Raw genomic sequence first — 13,285 nt, forward strand, 5'->3', positions numbered from 1 at the left:
TCTTAAGTCTCGATCGAACGTTTGTGATTTGCAGAAGTCGGAATGGACACTTCATCGTCTCGAATGTGAAGCCTTCTCAAAGGTTTTCAGACAGTTCCATCATGAAATTACGCCAGCGATTCGACTCACGATTAGACTCCAGTGTCGTTCTAAATTGGAATCTCAGAAGGTAAATCAATTATTTAATTAATGCGATTCATTTTGGAGATGAAGTTTTTTTGCTTATGTTTTATAGTTGCATTTGTAGATTATTCTTGCTTCTGCACTGGCCAACTACAACTTGGTGAAGGCTATGGTGTCCCGTATGCTTTTAAGTTCTTTTTATATTTTCCTGATCTCTGTTTAGTTATTATATGTTTGGTAATTTTACACATTGTTGAGTATCTTTTAATGAAGACATGCCAAAGATTGATGACGAGCAAAGGTCGCTGTATGTTGATTTGGCTTACTGCACCAGCAGGATACTGCCAGATATCGACAGAAAGGAGGTTGCAAAGAACTTTTCAAGGGTGAGCTTTGAAGAGTAATTACTGCTGTTCTGTTTTCCTCTTTTGTTTACGACATTTCTAAGCTGCCAATGATATTTTAGTGACTGCGGCTAGGAAACAATAGGGTAAAACTGTAGATTATGAAGTCGTTGAGGTCTTTATGCAGAACGCAATGAGATGTGTGCAATTTGTATTGTCAATTTGGCAACTCCCGGACTCATCCAATGTAAATTATCATGTGTTACTATGTTGTTGTTTGCATTCATTATTAGCACTCATTTTCTCGTTAGAAGCACAAATTATTGATCTCACAAGGGATGCACATGATTCATCTTTATTAGAAGAGTATTTTGGATTTCAATCATTCTAATAGTGATGTTTTTGGATTTGGATTCTCAACAATTTATGCAGGTGGCATTGAACGCCCACACAATTCATGGGGAGTCATTTGAACACTTGGGTAGAGGACTCTATCCTGCCATTTCATTCATCAACCACAGGTATGTATGTTAATCAATGGAACAATTCTTGATTTTATCCTCTTGTTGTTGGTTTGCTAACTTGTTCTGTTCATGTAGCTGCTTGCCCAATTGTTTTTTTTTTTTTTTTTTTTTTTTTGCATTTGAGGGAAGGAAAGTTGTTGTTCGTGCTGTGCAACATATACCCAAAGGAGCTGAGGTAGTCCATGCTCCTTTTGTTTGTTTAAAATTTCGATATTCTATTAAAATTGAGAGAAGAAAATTAATAGAAGATTTTTTGAGCTTAACACATAGAACTATAGAGCAAAAGAATGCTAAAAAAGAAAAAACTTATTGTCACAGAAGGTTTTACAATGGAGGAAAGCGGGATTGTCCATTTTCCCTGATTGAGTCTAGATATATCCCTTTTGTCAGTTCATTAACTGTTCCCATAAGGACTGATAAGCTTTACTTTTCAGGAATGCAAATATTTAACAATTCTCTTTAACACACTCGTAAATCTCACTTCTAAGGGATTTATCCTTGCATATTTTTTGCAGAATTAGAATATTTTTGTATCCAAGTCTTGTTCTTTTGGGAATAGTTGTAAACTTGTAAGGGCGCGCGCACACACACACACACATATGGTTTGTATCAAGCCAATTATTAACTCTAAAGGGTTCTCTGTTGGTGACATTTATAAGGTGTTGACAAGTTACATTGAGTTTGCTGGAAGCACCGCAACTCGGCAAAAGGCCCTGATGGAAAAATACCTTTTTACCTGCACATGTCCCCGCTGCGTTAACATGGTACTCACCTATGACTATTCTGGTTTATGTTATGTTGTATAGAAGCACGTTTGCGAGACATGTTACACTTTGTCTTTAGTACTGTACCTAAATTAGTTTCTGTATTTTGATGATAAGTGAAGTTGATGGTTTATATTGAAAGGGTCGGTGTGATGATATCCACGAAAGTGGAGTTCTCGAAGGCTACTGATGTGCGGATAATGAATGTGATGGCCTCTTGCGTTGCGACTCTGGTATGGAATTACCTGTAGGCTAGTCAGTGTAGTCACTGTGGTGACAAGTTGGATGATAAATGCAGGTAGCTAGCTCATACAAGTCTATCTCATATCTTGCAATATGGATGTGCAGATGATAATGGATTCATATGCCAACAATGCGGTCGTCTTAAGAGCAAAGAAGAGATAAGAGAGATGGAAAGGGAAATGAAAACATTGCAGGAGAAGGCTCTTAAGGCTGAAAAGTCTGCATATCAGTATCCTTTTTTCTTTATCTTAAGCATTACTGGTTGGATTTTTTTATTATTGACGATATAATTATGATTGTCAATACCGGAATTTACATTTGATATGATAGATTTCAAACCGCGTAAAGAGGGGTAGAACAGCTTGATCTTTGACCAACTTTAGCTTACCAGGAACTAGTAGCTATGTATAAGGAAATTGTGACACTCCAGAGGAAACTGTATAGTCCTTGCTGCATCTATTTGGCCAAAACTTGGGAGGGGATTATGATGGTAGGCTGGTAGCTTATTGACTTTTAATATATTCTCAATTTCTTGTAATGATGAAAGTAGTTATCATAATAATAGTAATGGTAAATATATATATTACTCATCAATGGCTTTATGTAGTTCATTGATCTGATGAATTCATCTTTGTCTTCAGACTTCAACTGGAGTGAAGCTCTAGCATATTGCCGATTGATCATTTCACTGTATCAAAGTATGTTTCTTCTTTCCAAAATAGAATATTAAAAATTCTTATACTGAAACTAAATATGAGAAAACATGTCCCATGCTTAGTTTAGTGTACGCTGAAGTTATGGCTTCTTAACTTGGTGCTTCATTGTATAAGCTATATTGCATTTAGTTTTCTTGATTCTGCCGATACAGTATATTGCATTTAGTTTCAAGGTCAAAGTATTGTTGTGTTGGTTCTTGTTGCTCAGATAATTGGCATTGGTAGAAGCCGATTGAAAGTAAATTAGTTCTATCGGCAGAAACGCAATGGAAGCTATTAGGATATTTGAATTAATCAGTGGAATGTGTGCGCTTCTTACAATTAGTATTTTAAATTCTGTTTGTTTTTTTTTTTGACAAAAACTTGTGACATAAGTAGTACTCTAGTAGTATGAGTGTATTAAAAGTAAATCATGAGTCATGCGTATCTGTTTACAAATGTATGTATTATGTCATTGATTATTGCTGTGAAGTTGCTAAATTGCCGAACTACTGTATTTCATTGTAGGAGTATATCCAGGCACTCATCCTTCAATTGGATGGCATCACCATGCCTGTGGAAAGATGGAATGGTTAGTTTATTGTAGCCTAATTAATTGCAGAACCTTCTATTCAATCATTTAATAAGCTGATTACTTGGCACAGGTTACTTGGAGAGGTCAAGAATGCTCTGATATTTATAACCAAGGCAGTCGATATTCTGCAGATTTCTTATGGGACAAGCACACCCTTCATGAATGATCTTATCAGTATATTGGAGGAGATACGTGCCTCGATGATGAATAAATTTACTAGTCTATGCTAGCTCGCCTTAGGATTTTGCTGTTCAACATTGCACTTTACTATTACTTCGACTTATTATGTATCAACCTGTGGGCGAGTTGCACGAGGTGACACAAAAGCAGTTGGAATAGGTTATGACATGGGAAGACTGAATTTTGAGTGTGGCTTTCTGGCATTCCCCACACAACAGATCCTTGTCCAGTACTTCAATACAATTCCAGTTCTGATCTAGTTTTTTGCTACATCTCAAAAGAGTTTATTCCAAACCTTTTCTTTTCTTAATGAGAAAGGGACTGCGTCGTATTATAATTCAGACACGAATATAGGTGACAAAACCACTATCTGCAGCTTATGTGCAAGGCAAGAAAATGTGGCTACTACATTATTTGGATAGTCTGGTGATTTTGTTTGGTTTTGAAACTTGATTTTTTAGGTGGTTTTGCATATTCTAATCTTTTTATATTTACGCGTATAGTCTGCCGTGTATTGTTGTACATTTGTATGTTATGCATAAGAGATTGTGTGTGTGATAATTAACCTACTTTCTCTGACCTATTTATAATGCAATAACGGTCGCAACAGTCGCATAATTTCGGTTATGTATTTATGTTTAATAGAATTATATATTTATATTGTTACATTTCTGAGCGATCAATAAATCACGATGTGCATTAAAACGTTAAAATGGTAATACGAAATGTGATGGACAAAGCGACTGATCACGGTTCCCACAACGCCGTGGAGGCGGGTGACACTTCATTTATGGGGGGACCCGCCAAAACTAAACCCCAATAGAAATAGAAAAACCTTCTCCTCCGCCAGTTTGCGGTGGTTTTGAGTTTTGGAGCGAACGCCGAAGCAGGATATAATGACGGAGGAGCTGCAGAGCGCTCTCGAGAATCGCGGCCTAACCGTTTCGAATCTTCCAGACAAAGGCCGTTGCCTCCTCACCACCAGAGACTTCTATCCAGGTCTCCCTCTCTTCTCCTTTGGGTTCTCATTTTCCATACAACAGTGTAAAAACGGTGCGTTTTGAAATGGCGCAGGGGAGGTAATCATAAGCCACGAGCCCTACGTGTGCGTCCCAAACAACTCCGCCGATCACTCCAAGTGCGATGGTTGCTTCGAATCCAGTCTCCACCTCAAGAAGTGCTCCCGCTGCCGGGTCGTCTTCTACTGCTCCGCGGCATGCCAGGTTTGCCCTAGATAGCTCTGAATTGGAGCTCCGTTTTACTTTTTCTCGACGATTTTGATTTGAAAGCTCCGGCGTTTTGTGATTGGCAGAAGTCCGAGTGGAAGCTGCACCGCGTCGAATGCGAAGCTCTCTCGAAGCTTCCAAAGGAGAAGAGAAGGGCCGTCACGCCCTCTCTCCGTCTCATGATCAGACTCTACTGCCGTTCAAAGCTTCAGTCTCAGAAGGTCAGTGATTAATTTTGTTTTTTTGTTTTTATATAAATGAAGATTTTGATTGTGTTGTTGTTTTGTTTTGTAGGCTATTGCTGTTTCTGCTATGGATAATTACGGTTTGGTGGAGGCATTGGTGGCTCGTATGTTGCCGGATTTTGCTTTCGTTGCGGTTTTGACTGTTAGTTTGTTTTTGTGTGACTGGATTTCTGATCTGTGTTAATTCAGACATGTCGGAGGTCGACGAGAAGCAAAAGGTGCTGTATGCTCAGATGGCTAACCTTGTCAGCTTGATACTTCAGCGGCCCGATATCAATATAAAGGAGATTGCTGAGAACTTCTCAAAGGTGTGCTTTTAGAAGCTGTTTTGGAGTTTCTTTTCTGTTAGTATTACAGAATATTTGAAATATGTTTATCTTTCCGAAGCCGCAGAGTTCAACCCGTGTAGGAAATGTTCAGTGGAAAACCTATAGCAGTTAAAGTACTTAAGAAATTTATGTAAAGAATATGATGTCGAAGTGTAACGTCAATTTGGCAAGTCCTCAACTCAACCTATGCAAGTCATCATGACCTACCAAAGAATATATAGAAAAGGCTGTATTACAGTGTTGCTGTTTGGTTAATTTTAGCGTTTCTTTTTCTTATTCGACCCACATTTTTATTTTACCAAAGGGTGTTCAAGTTCATCTCCATTGGAAGATTAATCTTTATAGTCCAATCTTTCTAACACTGAGATGTTTCTGAAATTTGAATCTCTACGATCCATGCAGTTTGCTTGCAATGCACACACAATTTGTGATAGCGAATTGAAACCCCTGGGTACAGGACTCTATCCTGTCATATCAATCATTAACCACAGGTAACTATTTTTTTTTCAATGGATGGCTGTGTTCTTGATTTTACCCTCTTGTTAGATTTACTAAACCCTTTTGGTGATGTAGCTGCTTGCCCAATTCTGTTCTCTTGTTTGAGGGAAGGACATCTGTTGTTCGTGCTGTGCAACACATACCCAAAGGAGCGGAGGTAGTCAATCTTTCTTTAATATGTCGGTGGTTAGGATGTTCAATGAGAAGGGAGATTAATGTGTAGGGGTTTGTGTCTAGAGATGCTTCTTGACTCATTAGGGGTAATATTGACAAGCTTCAACTGCTTTAGAATTAGACATCAAAGGATAAACAATACTACAAAAAGTTACAATATAAGGCTCTAACATTGGAGGAAAGCTGGATCCTCCTTTATTTGGCCTAATTGAGTGTAGAATCCCTTGGTTATTTCGGACAGCTTCATTAACAGAAAGGATGAGTACCTTTATTCTGCAAGAATGGAGATATCTTAACAATTTTATTCAGTGTGTTCACTGTACTCAGTCCTACTGCTTCTATCCTTGCTGATGGTAATGTTGATATAGAAAATGCTTTTATTGAGAATATTTTTCAAGTCTCCGTGGCTAATAAGATTTTTCTCCTCTTCTTTCTCCAAAAAAAAAAACATCTCTCTTTTCCTTTTGGTTGGAGACTGACTCTTTATCATGTTATATGATATTTTCTACGCATTTCTAAAGTCTTCTCTGTTGGTGAAATTCTGTAAGGTATTGATAAGTTACATCGACACTGCTGGAAGCACTGTGACTCGGCAAAAGGCACTGAAGGAACAATACCTTTTTACCTGTGCATGTCCTTGCTGTATCAAAGTGGTAATCAACTATCTATTCTCTGTTTGTGTGTGTGTTCCTATGGATGATAAGTGGAGTTTGTTTTATATTGAAGGGTCATTACGGGGATATTCAAGAAAGTGCTATTCTGGAAGGCTACCGTTGCAAAGATAATAAATGTGATGGGTTTTTGCTTCGCGACTCTGGAATGGAATTACCTGTAGACTAGTCACTGAAGTAAAACAAAATATATAGGCAGGTGGCAAGTAAAAACAACTCGATCTTGTTTCTTGAAACTTGATTCTATTTGCGATTTCAATTTGTAGATGACAAGGGATTCATATGTCAACAATGTGGACGTCTTAAGAGCAAAGAAGAGATTATTGAGATGGAATGTGAAATGAAATCATTGCAGCAAAAGGCTATTATGGCTTTAGAATCTTCACCCTCTATCAGTATCCTTCTTTGTTTTGTTCAGCATCACTTATTTTGGCAAATGAAATCATTGCAGCAAAAGGCTATTATGGCTTTAGAATCTTCACCCTCTATCAGTATCCTTCTTTGTTTTGTTCAGCATCACTTATTTTGGCACACTCGGATGTCTCAATCACTGACAGTATTTTCACTGGTTTTATATTTTCACTGGCTTGCTTAAAAACTATAGAAATATAATTTAGTTAATACTTTGATATTAGATGGTTTGTTCTTTGACCAAATTTAGCTTACCACAATGTAATAGCAATCTTGAAGGCAATATAGACAATCCAGAGGTATCTGTATCATGATTTCTGCATCTATTTGATCCCAACTTGGGAGGAGCTTATAAAGGTACCTCATTGGGTATAAGTTTTTTTACATTTTTCTAGCAATGAAAGTAATTGGGTGATCGTTCGTAATGGAAATAGTAAATTATTATCCAAAGATTCTGGAGAACAGATGTTCCTTTGGATACTATGTCTATTATAGTTAGTTCAATGAAGTTATATTGGTCTACAGCATTTGATGAAGGTAGAAGACTGGAGTGAAGCTCTAGCATATTGCAGATTGACTATTCCAGTGTATCAAAGTAAGTCTTGTATCTTCTTCTTCTTTCAAAATATATTATTAAATTCTCTTACAATTTGAAACTAAACATCATAATATGTTCTGTGACTAACATCAGAAACTTCACTCCCTTTCCCTGTAGGAGTATATCCTGGCTTTCATCCTTCTCTTGGATTGCAATATTATACCTGTGGAAAGCTCGAATGGTCAGCATAAAATCTTAGATATTGCAGAGTCTTCTGTTGAACCTTCAAATAAGTTGATTGCTTTTTTGTCACAGGTTACTTGGAGAAACCGATGATGCTGTGAAATCTCTGACCAAGGCAGTAGATATACTGCGGATTACTCATGGGACAAGTACCCCATTTATGAAGGACCTATTTAGGAGGTTGGAGGAGGCACGCGCTGAAGCTTTCATCAGTGGAGTATAGTAGTCTAGTCTGTCACTTGCATTAACTTGCTAGCCTTTTAGGGTATTTTGTTGAACGTGCACTATGTCTTACTAATATTACCTCTACTGATGAAATGGATCAGTTTCTGTTGGTTCATCAATGGAGTAGATTATGACAGACTAGTCACTCAGATTAACTAGCTTACCTTTTAGGATATATTTTGGAACGTTGCACTATGCATTACTAATATTACCACAACTGATGAAATGTATCAGATTCTGTTTGTCTATGTCATTGTCAAAAGGGACGCATGGATGAGGAAAGGGTATATCATGTTACAAGAGTTTTATATCGTGTTTAGATTAATGGGGATAGTCTGAATTAGATTATTTTTGTTCAGTTTCCTAGTTGGACTGTTATATACTAATATAGTTCTTTTCCTCTCAGGTTTTGGTTAACCTCTTTGGGTTGGATTCCTTCTCCTACGCTCTATGTTCTCCATATAAACCATGAGTATTAAGGTCCTTCGCAAAAAGATTGTTCTTCAGAGCACAAATGTGGCCAGAAAAAGGCAAACGTTCAACAAGAATACGTAGAAGATCAACAGTTTCATGTTACTTTCAACATGACTGTTACTTTCAGCCGGAAATAATATTTGAGATCCTTACACGCCTCCCGCCGGAGTCTTTGGTGAAGTTCATGTGTGTTTGTAAAGATTGGAATTCTATTATTCGGAGCCAAAAATTCATCAGGGCCCAGCACGATCGCTCCATGAAGGCGAACAGTCGAACTATTCTAGTCTTAAACTCGAACGCCCCCACTCGAAGTGAAGCTTCATTGGTTTATTTTGATACATTAATTCCACATACAGTGAGAGTAAAGCAACCATTGAACAAACTTGCTGGAATGACTTCAGTGGCGGGATACAGTAACGGTCTGGTTTGCATTATGAGGGCCGGTGAGCACTTAGTAGTATGGAATCCCTCAATCCGAAGATTCAAGCAAATTCCCTTCGAGCAGCCGGCCGGGGCTGGGAAACGTTACTACGGGTTTGGCTACGATTCCACCGATGATGACTATAAATTGGTGAGAGTGGTGGTGTTTGGATTCGATGGAGTGAGTTCGGAAGTGAAAATTTATAGTCTAAAATCAAACTCATGGAAAAAGATCCAAGGCTTGCCTCGCATTGAGGATTTTGGAATGCTTTCACTACGTCTATCCTCTTGGAATGGTGTTCTACATTGGTTGATGTGTCACAAGTTAGACGAGCAGACGCATAGACTTGTGACTCTTGATCTCGCAACTGAGAGGTATGACGAGCTTCCAATCCCACATTACAACGATGGTCCGCAATTGACGTTGGGGGTCTTGGGAGAAGAATATCTATATGTTTCACTACATTACCGACCGGAAGCAGAGTCGATTTTAAATAGTCGAAATGACGTTTGGATTATGAAGGAATACGGAGTTGCAACATCTTGGACTAAGTTATATACTTTTGCGCTGGAGGATATGCCTCAGACACCCGAATATAAACGGTTAGCATTTAAGTCGTATAGACATTGCAAACCATTGTTATTTTCGGAGACGGGTGAAAAGGTTCTTTTGCATGTAGACTCGGACACGCTTTACTGGTATGATTGTGAGACGAAGGAAACAAAACGAGTTCACATCAATGGCGAGCCGTCTTGCTATTCTACTGCTATTTGGAAGGGAAACTTTCTTCTCAGTGATGGTGATCCTGTGTAACTTGTTCTTGATTTCTCACATGTTGACCTTTGTTAGTTTCCGAGTAGTATTATGAGGGTTTTCTTGAACTGTAAGTTTTTCTTTTTGGTTTATTTAGGAATGCAAACTGAAATGGGTAATGCTAGTTACGCTACTACGAAGAACAAAAAAAAAGATCAGAACAAGAGTCTTAACGGCCAAGACGCGCGCGTTCGAGAAAATAAAAGAGCATATCTCATGGTTCGCATTTACAACATAACCTGAAGAGTAAAGTAACATCCCATATTAAAACAAGAATAGTACTACATCATATGAATTTTCCTCATCGTCATAAAGCCACAAGCCCACTGAGGCCACAAAAGTCAAGCATATTACACCTGCAATGACTATCATCTTTACTTACTGCTCTGTTAAAACTCTTAGTGCAATCTTCAATTCAGCTGGCTAATTTCTCTGTTAAAACTCTGCACAACAAAGCAGATACAAACAATAAGAGTGTGTAAGTTGAGCAATTCACCAACTCTAAAATTAGAGCGTTTGGATTAAATTTAATTGAAGAGATGATATAAATATAGAACAAGAGGATTTCAACTAATGTCCATCTATAAATAAGAGAGAAATCAATTACCCTGAATTTCTTGCTCTAGCTTTCACTGTGTACAGATCATGAAACTCAGTAATTCATGGACAATTACTATATAGATTTAAGGAATCACCCCCCTCACTCAATACATATAACAATGCAATATTCTAAACAGTAATCTCCAGCGTCAAAAAGGTTCGTGCCATTATACATTATAAATGCAAAAGATGTCAACTTATTTGATTTCTGCAAGTAAAGTACATATCCGTATCTACTTGATCAACTCTACATTGCTGTCTAGAAAGAAATAGTGTTTCAAAAATGATAAAACTGGAGAAAATGAAGATAAACTGCTTAAGTAAGCATACTAATGAACTATAATGCATTTGGGGTGCAAACAACAGCAGAAGTTCTCAACCAAGAACACTGAGACATGATGTTCACATATAGAAAAAAGACATTCAATGCAACCATATCACACATCCTACAATCAAATACGTATTGTTTAAAGGCATCATAAGTTCACATTCTTGTAAATGCACCATCAAGATCATTGTTGCCAGGACACTTAACTTTGCAGCCATCAATACCCTAATATGCTTGAGTTTTGACTCTACACTCCATCATTTGAATACATCATAAGAATAAAAAACTTACCTGCTTAATTCAGATCACTTTGTCCGGACCCTCTTACCTCCACTCATCCCACCTTGTCTAGATGATTCCCCTTCACTGATATCACGTTGTTCAGACCCTTCAATGATCTCAAATTGTATGTCCCCTTCCGAGCCATCCTCTTCTTTGATCACTGATTCACCATCAAGCAGACCAAGATTGGCCACACATATAGCTGCTGTAAAGTCGCTGGGCATACCAGGAATTCTAACTCTTTTTGCAGTGTCTTTCTCTGAATCATACCAGAAAAGCCTTACATTTCTCGAACCAGAGCCATCATACAAAAGAATTTTTCGCCCAGTACTTGATGAGGCCAGAGGTAAGCGCCAGTCAAAAGTCCAATTCACAACTGTGCTCTTGATAGTATATAAACGAGTCCAAGACTCAGCCTTTCCATATATGTTCATTGCCCAGATATCATAGTTGGCTTTGTCATGAAAATCAATGATACATAGTTTTCCATTCAACTCCGACAAGCCTGCCGAACTCGTGTGCAACTGGGCCTCAACCTCATCTGGAGCTCTAAACTCCATGACCTTTTCATTTGTAAAATTAAGAGTCAGAATTCCTGAAGTACTGTTAGACCGGTGAAGTTTACCAAACCAATGTAATGCACCATCAAGAGGAATGACATAACTAGTGTCCCATGTGCAAGATGAGCTTTCTCTGAATTCTATCTTCTTCCAAGAGCTAGACCGCAAACTGTAAACCACAATCTCGGAATCCAAAACTTTCGTGCCTTCTCTTTCAAGCTCCATAAACCTAACAACTTTATAGTCACCTCCAGAGTACCCAAATCCATACGTGGCCTCCCCGATCCCTACTGCACCTTTTGTAGTCTCATCGGGTACACGCGGGATCATCTTGAATTTCTGAATGCAGGGATTCCAAATGGCCACATCATCGCCCCATATGATGTGTAGGCAAATTAACCCATTCCAACAACCCACTATATATGTTACAAGCCCCATGTTTCTAGGTACTTTTAATGGCTGCTTGATTAGTTGGGCACTGCTGAATGCATCTCTATCATAAAATGCTGATGAAAAGAAGTCGCTATCTGAGTCTGACTCACCCATCACAAGAGTGCGGTAACTGTTGGTTTCCCGGGACCAATTCAGATGAACCTGGTAAAACTCAGGTGTGCCAATCAAGGCCTTAAATGACTTTCTACAAGCTCGGCACCTAAGCAATTCTTTGGGAGGGAGCCTTTTGATGATATCCATCATTACATCACATGGCAATGGCAAGCCTGTAATCGAATCAACCCGAACCTCTTCTTGTTCCATTTCCGACTATATACCAATTCAAGATTCAGACACCAAACAAAAACCCTAAATCTAAAACCCTTAAAACCACCTTAACAACTAGAGCAAATGAATTCAATTGAAGATAAAAGCTAAGATACGTACTCTGGCGTTGAGCTTACTACGACATCGTTTTGGAGGTCGAGCATTACCTCAGATGCACAGCTTCCAACCGCGAATGGTTGAAGGAATCATTTCTGACTATCGATTCAAATTCCAGACCCTAAACGAAAGCTTCTTCTCCAAAACCCTAAACCGCCATAGCACCGGAGAAACGAACCCAATAGCAGAAAACCCAAATCAACTCTCTCTTCTTGCATCGCACTCGAAATGCGGCACCATTTTTGGTTGAGGAGAGGTTGGCTTATATTGACGCATTTCTTACTTGGTTTAGTGTGCTCAAATTTAGTTACTTAGAGAGTAAAAAAGCTGTTTTTTTTTAATGAGTAGAACGGCGGCTCACTGTTGAATGCAAGAGGGATATAAAACTTAAGCCCCATATTATCAAAACATCCAAAAATAATATCATAATACACTGCAACATATGCATTCTAACGGATAATTTAGGAAACAGTGCATTATTGACAACTTCATTTGTTTTACAATTTTAGCGACATATCGGAAAGAAAATGTTCAAGTTAAGCCATAAAATTCTATGTCTATCAGCTTTCCCACTATGCTGTTATTGGAAATTTCCAATGCCATTAAATTTCATCATGCTACTAAGAGACTGCGACAAAAGTAAGGAACTCACTGCCTCATTGGAGCACACATGGTGCAACTACCGGGATATAGCCCACTTCTTATTAACAAAAAAAGCCAATTAACATCTACAAACATAAAAGTAAACTAAAATAGTAAATATAAAATCCCTAAATGAGCTATTTTCCTTACCCTAGGCCCAAGCCCTAAACGTCCAGTCTCACACTGAGGCAACTAGGCATGTTCGACGATGGCGAGAGAGCTCGCCACTGGACAAGGGAGGGCACTAGATCTGGGTTTTTC

At 38.4% G+C, this 13,285-nt stretch overlaps 4 protein-coding genes, 1 long non-coding RNA gene and 1 pseudogene across 6 annotated transcripts; 5 read left to right on the forward strand and 1 right to left on the reverse strand.

Annotated features, from left to right (window-relative positions):
• Window positions 1-863: 863 nt before the first annotated feature.
• Window positions 864-2,482, forward strand: LOC126784183 (histone-lysine N-methyltransferase ASHR1-like; annotated as a pseudogene).
• Window positions 2,483-2,643: 161 nt separating this feature from the next.
• LOC126784575 (uncharacterized) lies at window positions 2,644-3,609 on the forward strand. Its single transcript, XR_007670953.1, has 3 exons — window positions 2,644-2,696; window positions 3,222-3,285; window positions 3,359-3,609. It is a non-coding gene; the product is annotated as an uncharacterized LOC126784575 (long non-coding RNA).
• Window positions 3,610-4,299: 690 nt separating this feature from the next.
• Window positions 4,300-5,478, forward strand: LOC126784573 (histone-lysine N-methyltransferase ASHR1-like). Its single transcript, XM_050510039.1, has 6 exons — window positions 4,300-4,467; window positions 4,543-4,691; window positions 4,781-4,915; window positions 4,989-5,043; window positions 5,129-5,247; window positions 5,327-5,478. Exons 1-6 carry the CDS (start codon window positions 4,365-4,367, stop codon window positions 5,378-5,380), a joined length of 615 nt encoding a protein of 204 aa, XP_050365996.1. The 5' UTR covers window positions 4,300-4,364; the 3' UTR covers window positions 5,381-5,478.
• Window positions 5,479-5,664: 186 nt separating this feature from the next.
• On the forward strand, window positions 5,665-8,026 carry LOC126784185 (histone-lysine N-methyltransferase ASHR1-like). Its single transcript, XM_050509667.1, has 7 exons — window positions 5,665-5,759; window positions 5,842-5,923; window positions 6,667-6,771; window positions 6,878-6,946; window positions 7,548-7,617; window positions 7,714-7,801; window positions 7,876-8,026. The coding sequence occupies exons 1-7, from the start codon at window positions 5,665-5,667 to the stop codon at window positions 8,024-8,026; spliced, it is 660 nt and encodes a 219-aa protein (XP_050365624.1).
• Window positions 6,877-9,809, forward strand: LOC126784569 (F-box protein CPR1-like). The gene is made up of 5 exons (XM_050510035.1): window positions 6,877-7,006; window positions 7,273-7,379; window positions 7,548-7,617; window positions 7,738-7,801; window positions 7,876-9,809. Exon 5 carries the CDS (start codon window positions 8,543-8,545, stop codon window positions 9,734-9,736), a length of 1,194 nt encoding a protein of 397 aa, XP_050365992.1. The 5' UTR covers window positions 6,877-7,006; window positions 7,273-7,379; window positions 7,548-7,617; window positions 7,738-7,801; window positions 7,876-8,542; the 3' UTR covers window positions 9,737-9,809.
• Window positions 9,810-9,936: 127 nt separating this feature from the next.
• On the reverse strand, window positions 9,937-12,638 carry LOC126783401 (F-box protein CPR1-like). Of its 2 annotated transcripts, XM_050508864.1 has the most exons (3): window positions 12,386-12,638; window positions 10,956-12,268; window positions 9,937-10,179 (listed from the first exon to the last, which is right to left on the reverse strand). In XM_050508864.1, the coding sequence occupies exon 2, from the start codon at window positions 12,260-12,262 to the stop codon at window positions 10,970-10,972; it is 1,293 nt and encodes a 430-aa protein (XP_050364821.1). In that variant the 5' UTR covers window positions 12,263-12,268; window positions 12,386-12,638; the 3' UTR covers window positions 9,937-10,179; window positions 10,956-10,969. The 2 variants fall into 2 exon arrangements, with proteins under 2 accessions (XP_050364821.1, XP_050364820.1); XM_050508863.1 differs by having other exon boundaries at window positions 10,956-12,638.
• Window positions 12,639-13,285: the final 647 nt, after the last annotated feature.

Source organism: Argentina anserina, chromosome 2 (assembly GCF_933775445.1).
Source record: "Argentina anserina chromosome 2, drPotAnse1.1, whole genome shotgun sequence".
NCBI lineage: Eukaryota > Viridiplantae > Streptophyta > Magnoliopsida > Rosales > Rosaceae > Argentina > Argentina anserina.

What these genes read in the sequence shown, in the direction of transcription:
- LOC126784573 (XM_050510039.1), top strand. Translation starts at nt 4,365, where the DNA reads ATGACGGAGGAGCTGCAGAGCGCTCTCGAGAATCGCGGCCTAACCGTT. An exon ending in CAAAGCTTCAGTCTCAGAAG is followed by an intron (nt 4,916 to 4,988) that starts GTCAGTGATTAA and finishes TTTGTTTTGTAG; the next exon opens with GCTATTGCTGTTTCTGCTAT. An exon ending in GGTGGAGGCATTGGTGGCTC is followed by an intron (nt 5,044 to 5,128) that starts GTATGTTGCCGG and finishes GTGTTAATTCAG; the next exon opens with ACATGTCGGAGGTCGACGAG.
- LOC126784185 (XM_050509667.1), top strand. Translation starts at nt 5,665, where the DNA reads ATGCAGTTTGCTTGCAATGCACACACAATTTGTGATAGCGAATTGAAA. An exon ending in ACATACCCAAAGGAGCGGAG is followed by an intron (nt 5,924 to 6,666) that starts GTAGTCAATCTT and finishes TTTATATTGAAG; the next exon opens with GGTCATTACGGGGATATTCA. An exon ending in ACTCTGGAATGGAATTACCT is followed by an intron (nt 6,772 to 6,877) that starts GTAGACTAGTCA and finishes TTCAATTTGTAG; the next exon opens with ATGACAAGGGATTCATATGT.
- LOC126784569 (XM_050510035.1), top strand. Translation starts at nt 8,543, where the DNA reads ATGTGGCCAGAAAAAGGCAAACGTTCAACAAGAATACGTAGAAGATCA.
- LOC126783401 (XM_050508864.1), bottom strand. Translation starts at nt 12,262, where the DNA reads ATGGAACAAGAAGAGGTTCGGGTTGATTCGATTACAGGCTTGCCATTG.